Raw genomic sequence first — 20,223 nt, 5'->3', positions numbered from 1 at the left:
GCCATTTCGATAAAAAATGATCCTGACCTAGACAAACACACAAAACACACACCGGTACCCCACACCTTACACAAACACATCTACACACACATTCATGCTGGTGTGATTTAAAGTTTCCAAAAGTTATCCACTTACACAGAACTGTCAATGCGCTAGAACAGCGTTTAGGCAAAGTAAGACACGCACAGGCAGACAAACTCTCCCTCTCTCTCACACTCTCTAATATTAAGTGGGACAACTGTCATCACTGAAGTATTCAGTCAGACCCATTTAGAGAGGAACCCAATGGGGGATGAGTCAACTGAAACCATGCATTAAACTTGTGTGCACGTGTGTGTGTGTGTGTGTGTGTGTTTGCTGTTGCTCCACAGAGCGGCTGGAATGTTAAGACAGGAACTGAGTGGAGTGCGGGCCGCTAAACTAATCTTCACCTCCCTCTCATCTCGGCGCCCCGCCCCCTCCCCCCTCTTCCTCCGCTGCGGGGCATGTCTTTACTCACACTCAGCACTCTGATGGATCGGAGCTGCAGAACCCTGCAGACACAAAAGACCCAGTCAGAGGCTTCAAATGGAGCTAATGACACACACACACCATTATGCGCATTCAAACTCACACACGTTTTTTATATATATATATATATATACACACACACACACACACACACACACGATTATACAGATTTAACCATATTCATACATGCATAAACTCATACAATCATAAACACAAACAACTGCACACGATTAAACACACACGTACGCAGACTGTGTGTCATCATGTTGCATACGTATGTTTCAATAAATGGGTTGTATTTGAAATGTGTTGTTAATGATGGTCCTGGGGTAATGATATCTGTTTTTTTCTGTCTTGCATATTCATTTGTCCTTTACTGCAAAGTGCTTTGCGATGGTCAGGCTCGAACTAATGAACTGTGGTGCAGGTTTTTTAAAAAGCCTCGCTTTCTCCTGGTACCTGAGAAGGTAGCAGTCAAGGCACAATATGTGCAAAAGTGTGCAATCCCATCAACAATGTCACAGAGTTTTTGTAATTGTGATACACAGCAGGAACAGCACAAGGTGCACACAACAAAATGTGTCTTCTGCTTTTAACCATCACCCTTGGTGAGCAGTGGGCAGCCATGACAGGCGCCCGGGGAGTAGTGTGTGGGGACGGTGCTTTGCTCAGTGGCTCCTCAGTGGCACCTTGGCAGCTTGAGATTTCGGTTATGACTCTGCTTCCTTACCCGCTAAGCTACCACTTACTCCATATGTGCCATATTCATGTGTAAGGGGGGTAGGTGGGAGATAGTGTGTCGCTCATTATACCTTTCATGTAACGAACACTGCAGCCTGTATCTTGTAAGGCGAGTGGCTGTGTGATGGATCAGATAGATTATAAAATATAGGGGTTACGTCAACATTACGTTATTACATTATGTCATTCCCTCGTTTGAGCAACATTTCCCACATTGGTCTGCTGGTCCCATGACAAGTTAAGGTATAACATTAGTTAAGGTATAAATTATTGCCGAGTCTTGATCAGGAGACTGGCAAAACTACTAGCTTGACACTGACTTGTCATCTTTCATGTCCAGGACATTAAATTGTCAGTCCTGACTTTCAACGAGAACATTGCAGAAGTGGTCAGAATAACAAAGTAAAAGTTATTCACTGGTTGTACTGCATTTTGACAGATTGACAAGTGTGGATAAAAAAACGGGCATGTGTGTGATGGCTATACAGCTGTGTCATGGCATCTTCTAAACAGCAGCTCTGGTGAGATGTTCTCGGTCCGGAAAACTGGCGTGCCCGTGACAGGGTCAAGGGTGGCCAAGGCTCATTTATGCACGTGGGGGAACGCAGGCTGGTCCATGCTGTGTGATCCAATCAAAGAGCTACTGTCAGAACATGTAGGGCTGAGTAACTGCAGACCGATGGATGCCCGTGCCATTCTTTATTCATTACCAAAAGCTGTGACCAAGCATCACAGTCTCCCTGAATCAAGTAGTTTATTCACGTTATGGGTCACACAGACTTGTTTTATGGTCGAGGTGCACAGACCTCCACACTCTGTGGTTTGTAGGTCTTTGGTCATTGATTGACAGCGCAGTTGACGGCTCCAGAACATTAAGTGGATAAAGCGTCTGCTGAAGTGACCTTGGGACAGAGGAAAACGGGCCACGTTAATATTGATCAAAAACACAGAAACACTCACAAATATACACATATTCAGAGCTTTGAGGTGTACATGGCGAGACAGCTGAGCCTCTGCTGAGCCTCTGAGCTGCCAAATGTAGAACAGAGAAGTGTGTTGACTTCAGGCCATGGAATTCAGGTTGGTCCTTGTTGCCTCAGAGACACAAAGGAATCCAGCTGTCCTTTGTGAAGGGAAGAGACGTGGACGAGCAGAAGACCTAGATCTATAACAAGACAGATTGACCCCCGTGTCCGGACTGTTCTGTACTCCTTCTGTCCTTTCCTTTTGGTTTCGTCTACTGTTGCTCGTATCTCCACAAGGGGGAGTCTGAAGTGCGTTGCGTGTGTGTAGCGTGCCTGCGGCAAAGGGGTGGAGTCTAGATCTTTTATGGGATTCTGGCCGTTTTTGTCAACTGGTGCAAGTTCACTGCTTTAGTCCGTCCTTTTATTCACACTCTCTTTCTCTGTCTTGCTCTCCAGCACACACACATGCACACATGCACGCCACACACACAAAGACTCTGTATTTAGGCGGGGACCTGCGGTGATTTGTGCTCCCAGCAGCAGTGTGTCCTCCACCCAGCCCACCTAATGAAGCACAGCGCTGCGGAGAGAGGCGTTTGTCTGGGAGAAGCAGAAGCAGACATGGGGGGTCTTTGAGACGAGGGGCTGCCTGGGGGGGCTGTCAGGCATGGGGTGAGGTGGGGCGTTTGCGGGGGATGTGGCTTTCACACACCTCCGTCAGCCGTTTGAAGTCTTTGACTGAAATAAAGAGGGAAGATTTTTTTTGAAGCAGGGCCAAAGGAGGACTTGGGCTGTTCAGCGCTCGTTGCCCTCCTCCCGTCCCTCCCGTCCCTCCCGTCCCTCCCGTCCCTCCCACCCTCCCGCTCTAGCCGAGTCTGGAATGACAATGGAAACCCCCGGTCCTGTTCTTCTGAAAAGTTTGAATGATCGCCAACTTTAACACTGACGTTTTAATGTGTTAATAATTAATTTATGAAATTGAAACTCTAGTCATGTTTGTGATTGATATACATGGGAATGTGTGTATTTTTGGAGATTTGGTGGAAGGGCAGATTGTGTGGGGGAGGTGCGGTGTGGCATGGTGGAACACTGGAGTGTGTCGGGGGAAGTTTTAGAGGTCAGGAGAACAAGGGGTAAGGAGAGAACGTTAAATGAAAGAGCAAAACCGTGTCCTCCTCTCCAGGACGCTACGATTCTGGAGAGAATTCCTTGTTTGCCACTCACTGCTGCTGGCCGATAAACACCGTGGCCTTGAGTGTGTGTGTGTGTGTGTGTGTGTGTGTTAGGGCAGGGAGGGTTGAAACTATCACTATGTCATGGCCACTGAACTTCAAACGGTGTCCGCGGAAACTTTGAAGCTGTCGGAAACTTTCTTCGTGCCAGGACTGGGTTTCTGACACGTGATTCAAGACAGAGTTAACACTCTAATGTGTGTGCATGGCAGAGTTTTCAGCCTGTGTGTACTTTTAAAGTGTCCCCAGTGCTCAAATAGAGTGCTATTACACACTGGGTTTGTCAGGACAAACACACACAGACACTCAGAACGTGATACGATTACAAAAATGACAAAAGTCCAAGAAAATATCCTAAATTTTGTCCTTGTGACCTATTTTACACACACTTGCTTTACATTCACACTCACCACAGACACATACATGTTTGCGAGCACATGGCTCTTCATCGTGTGTTTTAAAGCCGTGCCGCAGTGGCACACAGAGGGTAGCGGTAGAGTGAGAGAGCGAGTGAGCGAGGGCACGCAGGGTGTGACTGGAACGGAAGCTGCCTTGTCCTTTGACAGGCTGCTGTGTTTGTGTGTGTGTGGGCCAGTACAAACCTGCTCTCCTCAGAATGTCAGGAAATGGACGGTCACTGTTTAGTCTGTGCGTAAACACACAGACACACACACACACACACACACTCGCATCACTAAGGGCCTGCCGCTGTTTAGTCTTCTCTGACGGGCCCTTTTAGGTAAAGGCTTTAAGCCAGCCGTCCATGCAGCCGAATTAGCTGTAAGTCTAAACATGTTCTAGATGAATGGTGCTGTGATTTATCAGGCCTTGATGTTTGCTTCTTATTATTTAGCTTTGTATGAAAGGCTGGAAAGGTCTGTGGATGTTCAGATCAGACAATTATAGAAAATAAATAAAGTACTCAATTTAATGATTTTTTTCTTTCACTGATGTTGCAATGATTTAAATGGTCACTGATCAAAATTGTCATTGTACAGCTGCCAAGTCCACGAGGTACAAGAAAAGTGACAAGCGTCAGTACAAGAAATAAAAAGAAGTAAAGGCAGAACAACACAGTACAGGAGACATTGGGGGTGTGTAACTTCCTTACAGCCTGACTTATGTAAAGAAAAACTACAAGCGATCGAATTAAATGATTTGTATTCATAGTTGGGGTCCTAGTGAACCAGAACTGATTACTTCATTGAAGAAAAGCACGTTGTAAACATGAAAGCACATTGTAAATCACTCTGGATAAGGGTGTCTTATAAATGCCTTAAACCTTAATGTATATAAGGATATTATATATATAATACAATTTTATATTTAGTATATAATGGTTATGGTTAGTAAGGGCTATGGTTAGTAAGAATGAGTGAAACTATTGCACATGGTCTTAGACAGTAGCAGTCTGTCTGTTTGTGAGAATGAAGTGAAGTGAAAGTGAAGTGATTGTCATTGGGAAACAATGCTGCACAGCACACGGTGACACAATGAAATGTGTTCTCTGCTTTTAACCACCACCCTTGGTGAGAAGTGGGCAGCCATGACAGACGCCGGGGAGCAGTGTGTGGGGACAGGGCTTTGCTCAGTGGCACCTTGGTGGATCAGGATTCGAACTGGCAACTTTCTGATCACGTGGCCGCTTCCTTAACCACTAGGCCACCACTGCTTGAATGTTACCTGATGCATTGGCAGTTCTGACAGCCCACGGACAGAAGCTATTCTTCAGTCTGTTGGTTTTACATCTAATGGATCTGATCCTTTTTTCTGGAGGGCAGTGTGTTGAAAAGGTGGTGGTTGGGATGGACGTGGTTCTGTTCGCTCTGGCTCTGGAGAGACACCTAGAGCTGGTGATGGAGTCCAGGGAAGGCAGTGGACAGCCAATCACCTTCTCTTCTGTTCTTGTGACCTTCTGGAGTCTCTTCTTATTGTCTACTGTACAGTCAGTGTAACACACAGGGATGGCGTGCACCAGTAGAATTTCCATTGTAGATCGAAAGAAGAACACTAGTAGGTTTGTGTGCAGCCTGTTCCACTTCAGGACCCTCAGGAAATGGAGGCACTGCTTTCTTTATTAAGGCGGTTGTGTCACTGGTGTAGATGGTGAGCCCCCATGTCGGTTCCCAGTTTTGGAACCAGTGCCGCACTTGGTTCAGGCACGGCACCAGCTACTAAACTTTACTGGTCTCATAGCGAGAACAGGTGACTTCATGAGCCTAAGTCCAGTAACATTAAAGCTCTTCTAGCTATATGTACGTCTTCAAAAATTCAACCAAATTTAAACGTGCACTAGAAGAAAGTGTATGAAGAAAGAAGGGAAGAACTTAAAGTCACAGGATTCACATGAACAACCAATAAGTTAAAAAGAATTATGAAAAAAAAAACCTGGAATTGAAGAAGAGCATCCTCACTGAAGTCCTATAATTCTCCAGGTGATGCATGGCAGAGTGGAGGGCAAAGTAAATTGCATCCTCAGTGGACCTGTTTACCTTAAAGGCTAACTGGTGTGGTTCAAAGCTGCAGGGAGGCAGTCTTTCATGTGTTTTAGGACCATCTTCTCAAAACCCTTTGTCACTACGGGTGTCAATGGGTCTGTAGTCATCAACATCAGCTTTCCTTAATATTTAGCAGTATTTTTTTGCTGCCTAATCTGTTGAGTGGCAGCGGTGGTAGTGACAGCAACTGCCATCTTCTTTTATCAGTGAAACTCACCAGATATGGCTTAAATTAGCTGAAAGGTTGCAATGATTCACAGGGGCTGGTTGAGGTTTTTCTAATTATACATAGATATTATACACACCTATCAGCATCGAGAATTCCTGATATACCACCACAAATGGCTAGAACAAGCCTGTATGGAAAGATTATATATTTTATCCAGACTGCTATGCATTAATATAACATTAGTGGAAAAATGAACTGTTGTTGAGTCAACCCAGTCAGAACCAGCAATTAAGATTCAGATACTAAGACACTGCGTATTAAATACCAAGATACTAGGAGCATTGTTTTGGAGCTCTGTGTGCTAGGGGGGTTGTTTGCTACTCTCAGGTAAGGCACCCTCAGGATTTACCTAAATATATACAATAAGAAAGAACCGCTTGGTAGTTCTCTGTATCTTGAAGAAGATAAATTAACTATTATTTAAATCACTTAACAAAATGTTAAGCTCAATAGGAACTTTAATGATATTTTCATGAACAAAGTTTAAAATGGGACAACCCCAGTGATTGAAAGCTGTCATGCATGCTACTACCTATTCAAGATGATTTGAAGATTGTGTTTCTTTCGTTTTATCTGTTTATTTATGCAAATCTAAAGTACTTTTTTGTGAGGTAGTACATGTTCATTTGACATATGAATGTTATATCAACTTACCAAATATTGTGTGTCTAAAGCATAATTACAAACACATTTGTAAGTAGTTGCAGTAAACCAGTTTGCCATTTTTTCCAATATGCGCATCTTTTTTTTTACATGTTTACCTTTTCAAATATTCTTCTGTGGTTCTTGCAGTGTCATCATGCATCACCACCTACAAGAAGACCCCTCCTCCAGTGCCACCACGATCCACACCCACACAACCATACATCTCCATCACCGCTCAGAGCAGCACGGAGTCAGCGCAAGATGCCTTCTATGGCGAGGGCAGCTCGATGGTGGCCAACCGGGCCTTGGCAGGCCAGCAAGGTTTGAGTAACTCCACAGAGAGCATTGACAGCATGAAGGCCCTGACTGCTGCCATCGAGGCAGCCAATGCACAGGTGCATGGTCCAGCCAGCCAGCATGTCACCAGCAGCACCATCACCATCACAGCAGCAACCACCAACATCAGCACAGTCTCTCAGGATGATCAAAGTGGCAACAAAAGTTGCAAGAAGGACGCCTTGCGGAAGTGTCTGTCCATAGGGATACAGGTGAGGTTTATATATATAACATATTTTCAGCCTTTGATTAAATAATCATGTATATGACTATATAGATGACTGAATGTGTTTGTGTGTTTCCAGGTCGATGGCCCTGAGCAGGCTGCAGTTTCTGAGGAACAGTGCAAGTTTCAGTCTGTTGGAATCCAGGTGGAAGATGAGCGATGGTAAAATACGCGCGCGTGCACACACACACACACACACACACACACACACATATTTACACTGAAATGCATAAATAGCATATGTACATATTCCTTTTGAGGACACTTGCCCTCTTTCTTTGATTTCTTGCAAGGGTGGGCCTGGCTATCATGTAATGGTGTGTGTGTGTTGTTGTGCGCATGTTCGCAGTGTGGCCAGCTTGGAGGGGGCCGTGTCTTTGTCTCTGAACTTCAAAATGTAATGAATGACAGAAAGTTTGTGAGGGAGTTTGCAAGGCCTTGTTAGTGAATGAATGCCACCCTCCCCCATTCCACACACTCACAGCTGTCCCTGGCCCTCTGGAGTCTGGGCAACAGGGCCTCTTGTTGGGGGTGGGTGGGGTTAGCGGGGACCAAGCACAGTGACAGCTGCAACTACAGCGTCTGTGTGTGTGTGTGTGTGTGTTTATGAGACCATCTGTTGTGGCGGTTATTGTGATTCAGCAGGCGAACTGGCGTGTCACCACTCACAGACATGGTCAAGTATTGACCCCTCCACAACACGACACTCAAACACGCATACACAGAACCCGCCTCCCAAACCGCTTTGGCCATTACTTCTGTTTTCTTGTCTGATGTTCTGTCTATAATAACAGCAAGTGATCAAGGTGAAGGTGTCCCTAACTGGCTGTTCAACACTGAAACACAGAGTGACAAATTCTGACAAATCTATAATACAGCATTCATATGCCTAGAAACATATACCATTAACCTACAGTTTCCCACAGTAGGGAAGGTTTCAAACTGAAGTTCAACCAGACTGAACTCCGTGCTGCTGTCAGCTGTTCCAGAAACACCCCAGGACTTTTACTCTCTCTTTAGGAATTTTAGCACCAATACCAATCATTTGGTTATTACAGTTAACTATGAAGAACTGGATTACCACAGTGTGCCACTACAGCATCACAGTACTACTTAATCATCATTATAAAACTCGTTTCATCTTCCATTTACAAAGCAGGCTTCTTACACAGCTTCTGTCAGAGCATCTCAAAGGTCATTTTGCCCATCAAATTTTTTTATTTTTTATCCGTTTCTGATCAAATTAATGTTGATAATACAGATTTTGACATGTATTTTATTATGGTTGACATGAATTAAGACATTAGATGTACCTGCGTGTGAGTTTATTAATTCTAAAACCGGCAGGAGTGAAAAAAAGCAAATTCCCAAAAATTATTTCCTCATACAACATATACTTGGTGCACCTACTTACACCTACTACTATTTGCATCACACCAATGTGTGCATCACGGCAAGAAACACAAAGATCTAGATTTTTGAGCTGTGAAGTACCAGTGCAGCCATAGAGCACATGCAAGCTTTAAAAATGATTGTATGTCTTGAGTTTTAATGTCAGCAGTTGCAGAGGACGCCTTGGGTCCTCATTCATGAAGGATCCGCTGAGTTGTGCTGAACCCTTCAAAGTGTCCCGAAATATCCAGCTTCGCTGCATGCTAGCGCTCCATGCGGTTTGTACTGCACCGTCAGAAATGACGGGCAGATGGGGAATGATTATGCAGAGACCACAGGGTGTGTATGTGTGTGTCTGGCTCTTGCCTCTTGAGGTTTTAGATTTCCAGGCCTGTTTTCCCAGAAGCCTCATAGGGTGGTCCAATGACATATGCATGCAGCTCCCTCCTGGCAGACGCCATTTTGAAAGCTCAGTTTGGGCTGGATATGATGTGCGATTTAACTGTGTATAGACGTATAGAGCTTAAAAAGCCGCACACTCACACATATCATGGCACTGTGACAGGACACGAGTTTAGCAGTTCACACGTAGAAGGAAACTATTCGCACACTTTCTGTAAATAAGAATTTTCTCTAGCTGTGTGAGGGCACTTGATCCTCACTAAGATAGAAATACCAAGCGCACACACACAGACACACACTGGGCAGTGAGCATGTGTTTGATGTGTAACTCTAGCCTCTGTGTACTTGTGCTCCTTTTGTCTTGCTAGTAGATATAAAACCCTGTTGCCACTTCTGTTTTTGTGCTTTGAGTCCCAGTCAGTGTGAAATTTCGGATGTAAAAGTACACATACACACATGGACACATGGATTTCATGTTATTTTCAGCTCGGTCTTTATAGGCACTAAAATGTTTTCTCTGTATTCTTTTTCTCTGTCTAGTTCTCGGAGGGTGACCCGGTCCAATAGCGTCACCACAGCGGTTCAGGCAGACTTGGGCGAGCTGCAGGAGGGGTCGGGCTGCCCCTCTAACTTTGTCCAGTCGGAGCATCCTGCCCTGGGCTCCGTCCCCCGCCAGCTGTCCCGGGATGCGGCCACCTCTACAGTCAGCATCCAGGGATCAGGCAACCACTACCACGCCTGCTCCCAGGATGACTACAGTGAAGTGGGCTTTGACCCTTCCATACTGCCACCGCCAGACCCCTGGATGGACGGTGGGTCAGTGGATGAGGTGGAGGTGAAGGGAGGCGGGGTCTCTGTGTGTCCCAGGGATGGCCGCTGGTTCCTGAAGCTGCTGCATGCTGAGATGGAGCGGATGGAGGGATGGTGCCAGCAAATGGAGCAAGAGGAGAGTGAGAACGAGCTGTCAGATGAGAGTGAGTGGGACACAGTGGTTTGAACATCTCAGTACGAATGGGTGACAAAGGGGAAAAACTATGTTGGTCCTCAGTTCATTGTTGGGCCACCATTTTTCCACAATTCTCCTGTATGTATTGTTTGGTTTAGATCATCATCAACGATTCTACGTTGTCACACCAGTCATAGGATTTATTCAGGAACTTTCATTTGTCCAAAACCTGCCGTTTCATTTATGCTCCACCATCTTTGCTCCTTGCGCCTTTTTTATGACATCCATTAATGTCAATTTTTTGTATAGGATAAACAATACATTTTTGAGAAGTTCATTTTCAAAAGCCACAGATAACCAAGTTATCTTCCACGAACACTTATTTGGGTATTAAGAGGAGCCAGCCACTGTTGATTTTACTGTTGGGAAATTTTGAAGCTCCATGAAGAGGCATGGCAGCTTACATGTATACTTTATTAGGATAAGTGAAATGATGTTACAGCATCCTGAGTTCAAACTAACTTCTGTTTGCCTCTCTCAGCACAAATCTAGAAGCTTTTATCTCGCTGTTGATGAATCCTCTGAGCCCTTGAAGGTCAAGAAGCCTCTTATAAACCAACCTTATGCAGGCCAATGTGCCGCAGGGTCATGACACAATGTACAATGTGTATGATTTTTTTGCTTTTGCTATTCTTCTGACTAATGCAGAATCTCAGAAACAGAAGCTGCGCACAGGTCCCGATCGCATAGCCTGCCATGGTTCAGGCCTCAGTCACACTCTAACCCCAGACATAGCAGGCATTTCTGAGCCGCCTCTCTCCCTCTGTTCAGATAAAACATGGAAATTACTGCTGCTTTGACATCATTATTGCTACCATATGCTGTGCAGTCCTGCCGCATGTCAGGAGGGGCCATTTTTCAAGCGCCTCATCTGTTTCTGTGCAATATTCTTGGGCTGCGACCACCAATGTTAAAAAGATTTCAAACTGATCAATTCAGGATCAAACACACACAATATCTCACGCCTTTGCATTACGTTCTATTGTGTGAGCCGCTGTGTTTGTGTGTGTGTGTGTGTGTGTGTGTGTGTGTGTTCAGTAAACTTCACCACATCCTTGCTTCAAAGGCATCTAACAGGGAGTCTCTAAAGCAGTTTGATTCAAACACACAGTGTGTCTCTGAGAGGAAATTAGTTTAGTTGCACTGCAGTGACTGTCTACTGTTACTGCTAGCATCAATGGGCATTTTATTGTCTATTCTTAAGTGCCCTTAAAGGAGTCTTTCATTCTGGTGAAATGTACACTTAACCCTTCTTTCTTTGTGTGTGCAGTTCTGGGGAAAATTCGCAGTGCAGTAGGAAGTGCACAGCTTCTAATGACACAGAAGTTCCAGCAGTTCAGGGAGCTGTGTGAGGAGAACCTGGTATGGTTTGCCTCTCTCCAGTAGTGTCACTTTTCTGCCCAATCACAGGGGCCTATCAGACCTGACCAATCAGGTCTCTGTAGTCAGTGTACCAATGAGGTATCCTGAACAACAAGAAACTACCAATTAACATACACAGAGTTTTGATTTAAAAGCCCAGTCTAGGATTTGCTAAAATATAATAACACTTAAATCTGTATTTATCCACTGGCAGAACCCGAACGCCCACCCTCGGCCCATATCTCAGGATCTGGCAGGTTTCTGGGACATGCTGCAGCTCTCCATCGAGAACATCAGCTTGAAGTTTGATGAGCTGCACCAACTCAAGGGCAACAACTGGAAACTGCTGGACCCTCCAGAGAAAAAGGTATACAAGTACACACTCAAGTACACACTTCAGTTCTGAAATGAGATATGCAACACAAATTTGATATTTAGCTGATTTAATAACTGTTCTGCATGTTATCAGAGAGTTTATTATTGTGTTTTATTTTTATTGACTCAAGTCAACCAGACCAATATACACAACAATTCAAATGTTTAGGGTCATTTAGAAATTTCCATGAAACTTCCATTCCTGGTTATGAATGAAGCTTTTAAAGTTACAGACTTGGGTTAACTCATTGGAACTCAGTGGAATGTCCTGTTAACATAGTTATTTACAATTACAACATGAACAATGTCTGAACTGGATTTTTGACCCCTGTGCTGTCTGTTCATAAATGACCCTAAACCTGTAATGTAGTGTATCTTACAAGCATCTGTGCCAATCCTGGCAAAAAAAATTTGTCTGATTGAACTGAGCCATTTGTTTGTCTTCCTGTCTGACTATTTCTTTTTTGTATTTGTTGACAGTGATTATAAGAAGCCACTCGCCCTTGGCATGCACCATGCAGCCTGACCTTGATTGGCCCAAGCTTACCTCATGCAAATGGCTGCATTTCAGCAATCTTACCCCTCTAACGTGGCCATCACCCCATGCACTCGCCTCATAAACGTGGCTGGCTTCAAACACTTTGTCTCTTTGCATGTTGAAGCCCTGACTAACCCAACAACAAAGCCAAATTATAGCTTAGTTTCAGTGCTGCATGTGGCTAAGGGACTCAGCTAAGCGCTAACACACTTTTTATTGCCCTGTCCAGGAGAGAAAGGTGCCTCCCCCCATACCAAAGAAGCCAGGCAAAGGGCATGCCCTGCTGGCACGGGACCGCTCGCTGGAGGGCAGCCAGCGTCTAGAGGCACGGAAGCGTCTGCTAGCAGCGAAGCGCGCTGCAACGCTGCGACAGAGCTCTGCTACAGAGAGTGCAGACAGCATTGAAATATACATCCCCGAGGCACAGACTAGATTATAACACTTCGGCTCAGATTTTTTTTTTAAACTTTCACACTCACCGGTGTACACACACACACACACACATATATATATAAAATCTTGTTGCACTCAACACAACCCTAAAATGTTAATTTTTGTGAATGTTTAAGAGCTGATATCTAAAACGGTAGCAACATTTGAAAAAGTGTTACTTATGGTAACTAATTGTGGTATATCTACCTCTGAGCAGTCAATATATATAAAGGCTGTAATCATTTTCTGTTGTGTAAAATTAATTAATTAGCATTAGGCTAATGTGTAATATCCCTCTCAAAGCCAAGCTAATAATCCATTGATTTCAGTGCTAAATTTTTGCGTTTTTATCAGCACCCTTAGTGTTAATTTTCCATGACAAACGGATTTTTACTGTGGAAAAAGAAGGATGGGGGCCCTTTTTTTATTTAGTATTACATTTAAACTAAATAACTAAAATACTTTTAATACCTATTATTTAAATGATCTCTTAAAATTATACAATATAAATGTATAATAGAGTCATATTTTATGTTCTTAAAAAATCTTATTATTTTCATCTCCCACATTTTAGTCCCTAATGGTTATGTGAACAGATAGACCAAATGACATTAGCAATGACTCCACTAAAGACTAATTTCTCTCAGTATGACAGAAAAAGCTAGTGGTGAAAATTAAATTACAGCAATGAAAAGAACCTTTGTTGGTATAACCTGAACCTTCCTAGAAAGAGGCAACTCTAATTCAGTAGTCAAAGTAAAGGTGAAAGGTCACCCTGACTACCATCCTTGTCTGGCTGCACCAAAATTAGATTTCACCAAACGTGAAGGTTTGGTTTTTTTGACAGTTTCTGTGGTGTGACTATAGTGTGGTGTAATGTGTAATTGAAATAACACAAAAACCCAACATCAGCTAGACAGTCATTCTGACTTATTGCTTTTCCTAAACGGAAAATGGAAAATAACAGAATCTCTTCTACTTCTATTAAAAAAAATCTTGCTGAGTACATGACAGAACAGGGCTCTCCTACACACGCCATTTAAGAAAGAACTGGACGCCACACACAGGATAGTTGTAAAATGATGAATCGTCTGCCCCTCTGCTGAAGGGTCCTGCACATTGTGCTCTCTACAAGCTGCCTGTCTTTCATTTCTATATCGTACTCCTGCAGCGTCTGATGTAGATGATTTTACTAATCAGCCACAGGGACAATAGACAGAGCAGGACGAACCCACCGCAGCACACCAGCAAACGAGTGTGTGAACAGAATAGACGAACATGTGGGTGTGTGTGGTTGGAATTTTGGGAAAGGTGATGACTAACAGTGACGTAACAATTACTGGTGGGATTAGTATCAGGGAGAAAGTGTGTGTCTGTGTGTAATCTCAGTATGGGTTAGACTTGCAGGAAGCTCAGGTCATAGGGGCTCAGAGAGAGATGGAAATAACTGCCTCTTCTTTTCTTCTGTCTTTTCTCACCCTCTTCTGCAACTCAAACTGTGAACACCTGACAGAGACACACTAGAGAAAAAAACATCTTTATTGAAACAATCACACGTTTACCATCACAAAATGTCATGATGATGAGTCTCTCGCATTCTCAATATAGCATTGTAGATAAAGGTCTGATATATCATTTACAACCTGGGATAGTCGAAGGTCTCTGATTCAATTCTGCTTCTTCCAGCACTTCTGGGGCAGTGGTGGCCCAGCGGGTAAGGAAGCAGACTCATTGTTGAAAGGTTGTGGGTTCAAATCATGGTGGTCCCCTTGACCAAAGAACCGTCCACACACACTGTTCCCTGGATGCCTTTCATGGCTGCCCACTTCTCACAAAAGGTTGATGGGTTAAATGTAGAGGACACATTTCATTGTGTGCACCAAGTGCGTTTCCGTCATAAGGATCAGGTCCAGACAGCATCAAAGTGCTTCCCAATTCCTCTCAGTCTTGCAGGGCTGACACTAGGCAGTGATGTAGCCAGACACTGTAAAATAGATCATGATCACCCCCTGATCATTTTTGTGTACCAAATTATATCTGGGGAGTGGGGAGGGGGCGGGGCCGCATGTGATTAGAACACTGTTATTTAGACTAATACAAATATAACTATTTTTCATCGTTTACGTTGTCAAAGCTGTCAAAATGTTTATAATATTGTGCTGCTTCTATTCAGTAAATGTAATATGATCACTTATCTATAATGTATCATATATTATTGAAGTACATGACTACTGTAATGAGGCCTCATTTACTGAAATAGGCTCCTAGTACAATACTTATAGCTATCCATTACTCAGCTGTTCTCTCAGTGTTGCCTCATTGCAGTGCCACTCACATTTGGTATGACTGCTATACTTGCTTGTTATACACTTTATCGTTGTTGTCATTTGAGGGCCAAAATGCAAGTGTCTTTTCAGGACACCCGGAATTCCTAATATTGGATTGGCTAAATGACATAGTTCTAACACAGATTGCTGTGATATTTTTTTTTTTTTACAGCACCCTACTGTACATGGTTGCACTGCTCTCCAGAGTTTGTAAGAAACATACAGGAATAACTGTGACTGGGGTTGGCCTATGTGCTGTTAGCTCCTTCTCGTTAATGTACAGATAAATGTCACTTCATTTAGGTACTTGTAGTATTTATTTTTGTTATAATGCACTCAAAAGGCCCTTCTACTGTGGTTTCTATTATTATTTTGTTAACCAGCCTTAATTTATTTTGTGATAGTTGAGCACAATGTAGCCTCAGGGGAGACTAAAAAATGTGTGTGTGTGGGTGATGTTCACATAAACACTGCAGCAGGCATATTCAGCCACCGGATATGTTATCCTCGCCTAATAAAGCCCTGTAGTAGCTCTTTGCAGTTTTATTGAACCTTTATTTGCTCTAAATATCATCCCAAATTGCTGAGGACTCCCTCACACACCCCATAGTGTTTTCAGTATGTTCCAGCACCATACACACCGGGGCCAGGTTTGGCAAAGGGCTGTGGAACACTAAGCACCTGCTTCAGTCATGCTGGTACCTGGGACAAGTGCAGATGGGCTGGGGGTTCTTTAAAACTCTTTAAAACCACCGTCTTGGGTGAAGGCAAAGGCCAGGCATCACTGAGAAGCACCGTCAAATGTTGTCAACATTTTGTTGTACAATCTGAATCAATCAGTCTCTCTATTAAAAAAAGGAAACAATAGTGAGATCGTGTTTGTAGAATTTATCCTTGTTTATATATTTTTATTTACATTTATATGTAATTTTTTTTTAAATTTGCAACTGATGTCCTCTGTCCTGATCATGGCAGAATTAATTAATTTCCTACTTTATTTAATTAGAATGAGGTGACTGTTAACAACAGAGAAAATTGTTTAAATGAGACCTCCAGGCCCAACTGGGAACAGTGGTCTGAAGTTCTCTTTTGATCTATAGAACAATAGATACGAATCCTGTATTTCTAAACACATATGGTAATGGGACTTATTCAGTCACAGCGACTAATATGTTCATGTTCTTTTAAGACATAGACAATTTCACAGAAGAATGTTGCATTGTGGGTAGTGTCTCCAGTGGATTTGGGGACAGGACAGGCAGGCTAGTTTGTTAAACTCACTCTCATTTAATCTGTAAATACATGAATGTTTCCCAGTGTACAATCTGAAATATATAATATCATGTTACACTGACATACATTTTGTAATGAATTATTACACTGTCATGGCACATATGGTATTTTGATCATTAAACATAACTTTAATACCATTCTAAAGCTCATCTCCTGATTTATTTATTTTATGCTTGCAATAACACTGTCTCCTTTAATAGTATGAACATGAACGGCCAGTTTGTGATCCATTCTGCAGTCAATAAATATCTGGAATGTATCAGGAAAAAATGAAAGCAGATTCTGCACATCCGTCTATTTCTTGGCAGCCGGCACGGATCATGCACCTACACCCAGAATGGTTGCTGCTAGCAACGCTTGCCCCTTGGGTGTCAAACTCTGCAGCCCATTTAATGCCCAACGATTCTTCAGCACTTTAACATACGGCTGGTCTAATCTAATCAGCAGGTTAATTAAAGCCTTAAATACAAAAGTTGATCAACAGAGGCTACGAAGGGCGTGGAAAATGACGATTTGGCCACGTTGACTTGCTTTGGCCAGGCCTGGGTGTTGAAAAGCACTCCTCCTGATTGCGATTTAATTCCTTAAGTCCCTTCACACTCAATGACACACAGGCTGAAGAAGGCCCTGTGGCTGAAACCTGTCAGCGTACTTCTTTTTACCTGACAGGACAAACAGGCTGGATTTTGACTGGCCCTAGGCAGCGACCTCAGTGCTCCTCGATCAGTAATGAGTGTCTTATTAGTGATCACGTATGCGGCCCTTCTAAGCTTATCTCACTCTCTGTCTGTCTCTCTCCTCACAGAAAGAGAGATAAACACAGAGGTGTTACGTTACATCCTGCCCCACGAACATTAACAGGACTTACACGCATCATTTTCTTCCTGTTTGAACTCCTCGTGTAGCCCAGTGCAGGTCACATCATTGCTAGACTGGATCTGGGGAAGGAGAAGCATCTGTCGTGCAGGAAGAAAATAAATATTGAGGACGGAGTAAATCCCGCTAATCCACTGGCATTGTGTTTTCCTACACACACACACACACACACACACAGGTGCCGTTGGCAAGAGGTCGTTGACGTCTGGTGTCGGCCCCTGCTAATTAAATGCTGGATTATGCTAATTGAAGGATTCTCGCTCTCTCTCAGCGTCTCCGTCTACTTCCCTCAGACTCAGTCACACACTTGGAGGAATGCGTTTGGGAGAAGCAGGCCTGGCTTGTAGAGACATGCTGTAATGAAGCGGGCAGGCTTGATCTTCTGCGTCTTTTAAATCAAAACAGCGCTGTTTCTGGGAGACAGATAAATCACGTCCCAGTGTACACCTGCTCTTTTTAGCTAATCCTGGCAGAACACACACACACACACACACACACACACACCAGCCTCCTTTAATATTTAGGTTCCAAGTTCCATGGCATGGTGATTATATGGTGCTACATCTTCCTGTTAATTTAACTGCATCGTCTCACACAGACTACATGAATAAACAGAATATATCCAAATACTAAATATATCCAAAAGGCATCTGACAGTATACTGTGACAAAAGAGAATTCTCCAAATGAACACTGGCATACATTTCACAAGGTCAGTGTTCATATAAATCCACATTTCAATCAACATTAAAAACTCATTTCATGTTTTTAAACTTGCCACTTCCATTCTGGGTTGGAAAAATAACTTGGTCCTGGTTTAATGGCATTTAGAATGTGACATTTTACAATGTAACCCTGGGGGTGTTCCATTGAACAAGATTTTGTTAGACTGATTGTACAAATATTCCACCCCGGAATATTTGTCCCCAGTCTTCCGCTTCGCTACACTTCTCGCATCTGCATGTAAATTATGGATTCTTCTTCCATCTCCTGTTCTAACTGTACAATATTTATTTTCTCTATGTATGCTTCTTCTGTCACTAGCGGTAAAGCCCCGTTTATTTGTGAAAAGTGTAGTTTAGTGACTAGTTTGCAGAATTAGAAGAGTAACTACAGGCTGCTGATCCCTTAAACAGAGCTTTTAATTATGTTCTAGATTCCTTTGGTGTCACCCAAAGTGTTATAGGCCCTTCCCATAATGGTGGACACACTCCTGATCTTGCTCTTAGCATTGGTATTGTAATTGAGAACCTGATTGTCCATCCACATGTACCAGTTCTCTCTTCTTGGTCACATTTAATATACGCTTAGATTCCTGCACTTCAAGTCCCACAAGATACCAGGAGCAACACAACAAATTCACCAATTCCATGTGTACAGAATTTACTCAACATCTTCCACAACCCCTGTGGCAGCCTGATTTACCATATTGTGCAAAGGCCTACAACAAGTAACAGACAACATGGATTCCTTACTGCGACACACCCTGGATATGGTCACTCCAGTAAAAAAAGAAATGCATTAATGTTCAAAAGAAGGCTCCATGGTACAACAACCACAACTCAATTCAAACAGAACACAGACTGGAATGGAAATGGCGTTCCTCAAAACTGGAAGTGTTCAGACTGGCCTGGAAAGATGGATTGTCATCAAACATCGAAAAGCTCTTTCCTCTGCTAGAGCTGCTCATGTCATCTTTGATAGAGGAAAACAAGAACAATCCTTGATTCTTATTTGACACCATTGCTAGACTAACAAGAGCTAATGATAATTCCATAGAGCCAACAACTGTCCCATGTATTCCAACTAACGTTTCAAGCTTATTTGGTAGAATGTTTTGGTCTATGGTGTCATTATTCACCTGCAATAACCTTCATATGTCATAATTTTTTGGATGCATTTCATTGTAATTCAGTGCTGATCAGAGGATTGGTTTCCCTTGCTGAGTCTAGGTTCCTCTCAAGGTTTTCTTCCTGTTACATTTACAGCATTTATCAGACGCCCTTATCCGACTTACAATCAGTAGTTACAGGGACAGTCCCCCTGGACCAACTTAGGGTTAAGTGTCTTGTTCAGGGACACAATGGGATTTGAGTGGGATTTGAACCTGGATCTTCTGGTTCATAGGCGAGTGTGTTACCCACTAGGCTACTACCACCCACTGTTAGAGGTATATTTTTTCCTTGCCAGTGTTGCCTCTGGCTTGCTCCCCTGGGGCTATGAGGGCTGTTCATATTTGTTAGGTGCATTGTGACAATGTACATTGTAAAAGCAACATATAAAGATTAATTGATGGATTAAGCCATTATTGCCTACCCCCTGCCGATCACTGTAGAACCTCATACGCTACGAGAAACACATGTTCTTAGGTTTGAAATGTGTAGAAAAAAACTTTTTTTTTTTATCATAAATCACAAAACATTATTTTTTTTTTGTAGAAAACAAATTTTTATTTAAACACTGTGTGACCCCTTGTTGCCACAAACATTGCACAGCATGAAAAAGAAATCACATCCTTGGGCATGGCGTCACATTACCTACTATACACAAATGGTCCTTTTCCCCCCTCAAAGTCCCTAAAACGGCTTTTTGGTGACGTACAGGATACATTTTTATCTTAAGGTGGACTTCAAATGAAGAACAAAAAAAAAAAATTTTTTTTAAAATACAGAAACAAAATCTTGTAGTGTCAATACATCTTCCAGTTCTCTTGCGAGATCGTCCACTAGGGGAGAAATGGGGGTGCTTAGGAAGGGAGGGGGGCATTCACTGGCCATGGCTACACTGAGAACAACTGAGGATTAGCTCAGACATCTGCTACTTCTGAACGTCCTGTCAA

General features: G+C 43.0%; 1 protein-coding gene across 6 annotated transcripts in view; it reads left to right on the top strand.

The window, feature by feature from the left end:
• Window positions 1-16,653, top strand: part of dlgap1b (discs, large (Drosophila) homolog-associated protein 1b) — a 112,680-nt gene extending 96,027 nt beyond the window's left edge. For 5 of the 6 annotated variants that reach the window (XM_028963801.1, XM_028963785.1, XM_028963810.1 and 2 more), the window contains 6 exons: window positions 6,968-7,368; window positions 7,462-7,544; window positions 9,717-10,150; window positions 11,453-11,544; window positions 11,759-11,911; window positions 12,687-16,653. In XM_028963801.1, coding sequence (XP_028819634.1) covers window positions 6,968-7,368; window positions 7,462-7,544; window positions 9,717-10,150; window positions 11,453-11,544; window positions 11,759-11,911; window positions 12,687-12,896 — 1,373 coding nt within the window. In that variant the 3' untranslated portion in view covers window positions 12,897-16,653. Of the gene's footprint in view, window positions 1-6,967; window positions 7,369-7,461; window positions 7,545-9,716; window positions 10,151-11,452; window positions 11,545-11,758; window positions 11,912-12,399 lie in introns of all 6 variants that reach the window. The other variant, XM_028963818.1, reaches the window with a different exon arrangement.
• Window positions 16,654-20,223: the final 3,570 nt, after the last annotated feature.

The sequence above is a fragment of the Denticeps clupeoides genome, chromosome 2, assembly GCF_900700375.1.
Source record: "Denticeps clupeoides chromosome 2, fDenClu1.1, whole genome shotgun sequence".
In the NCBI taxonomy this organism is placed as follows: domain Eukaryota; kingdom Metazoa; phylum Chordata; class Actinopteri; order Clupeiformes; family Denticipitidae; genus Denticeps; species Denticeps clupeoides.
This window is presented reverse-complemented; position numbering and strand designations above follow the sequence as displayed.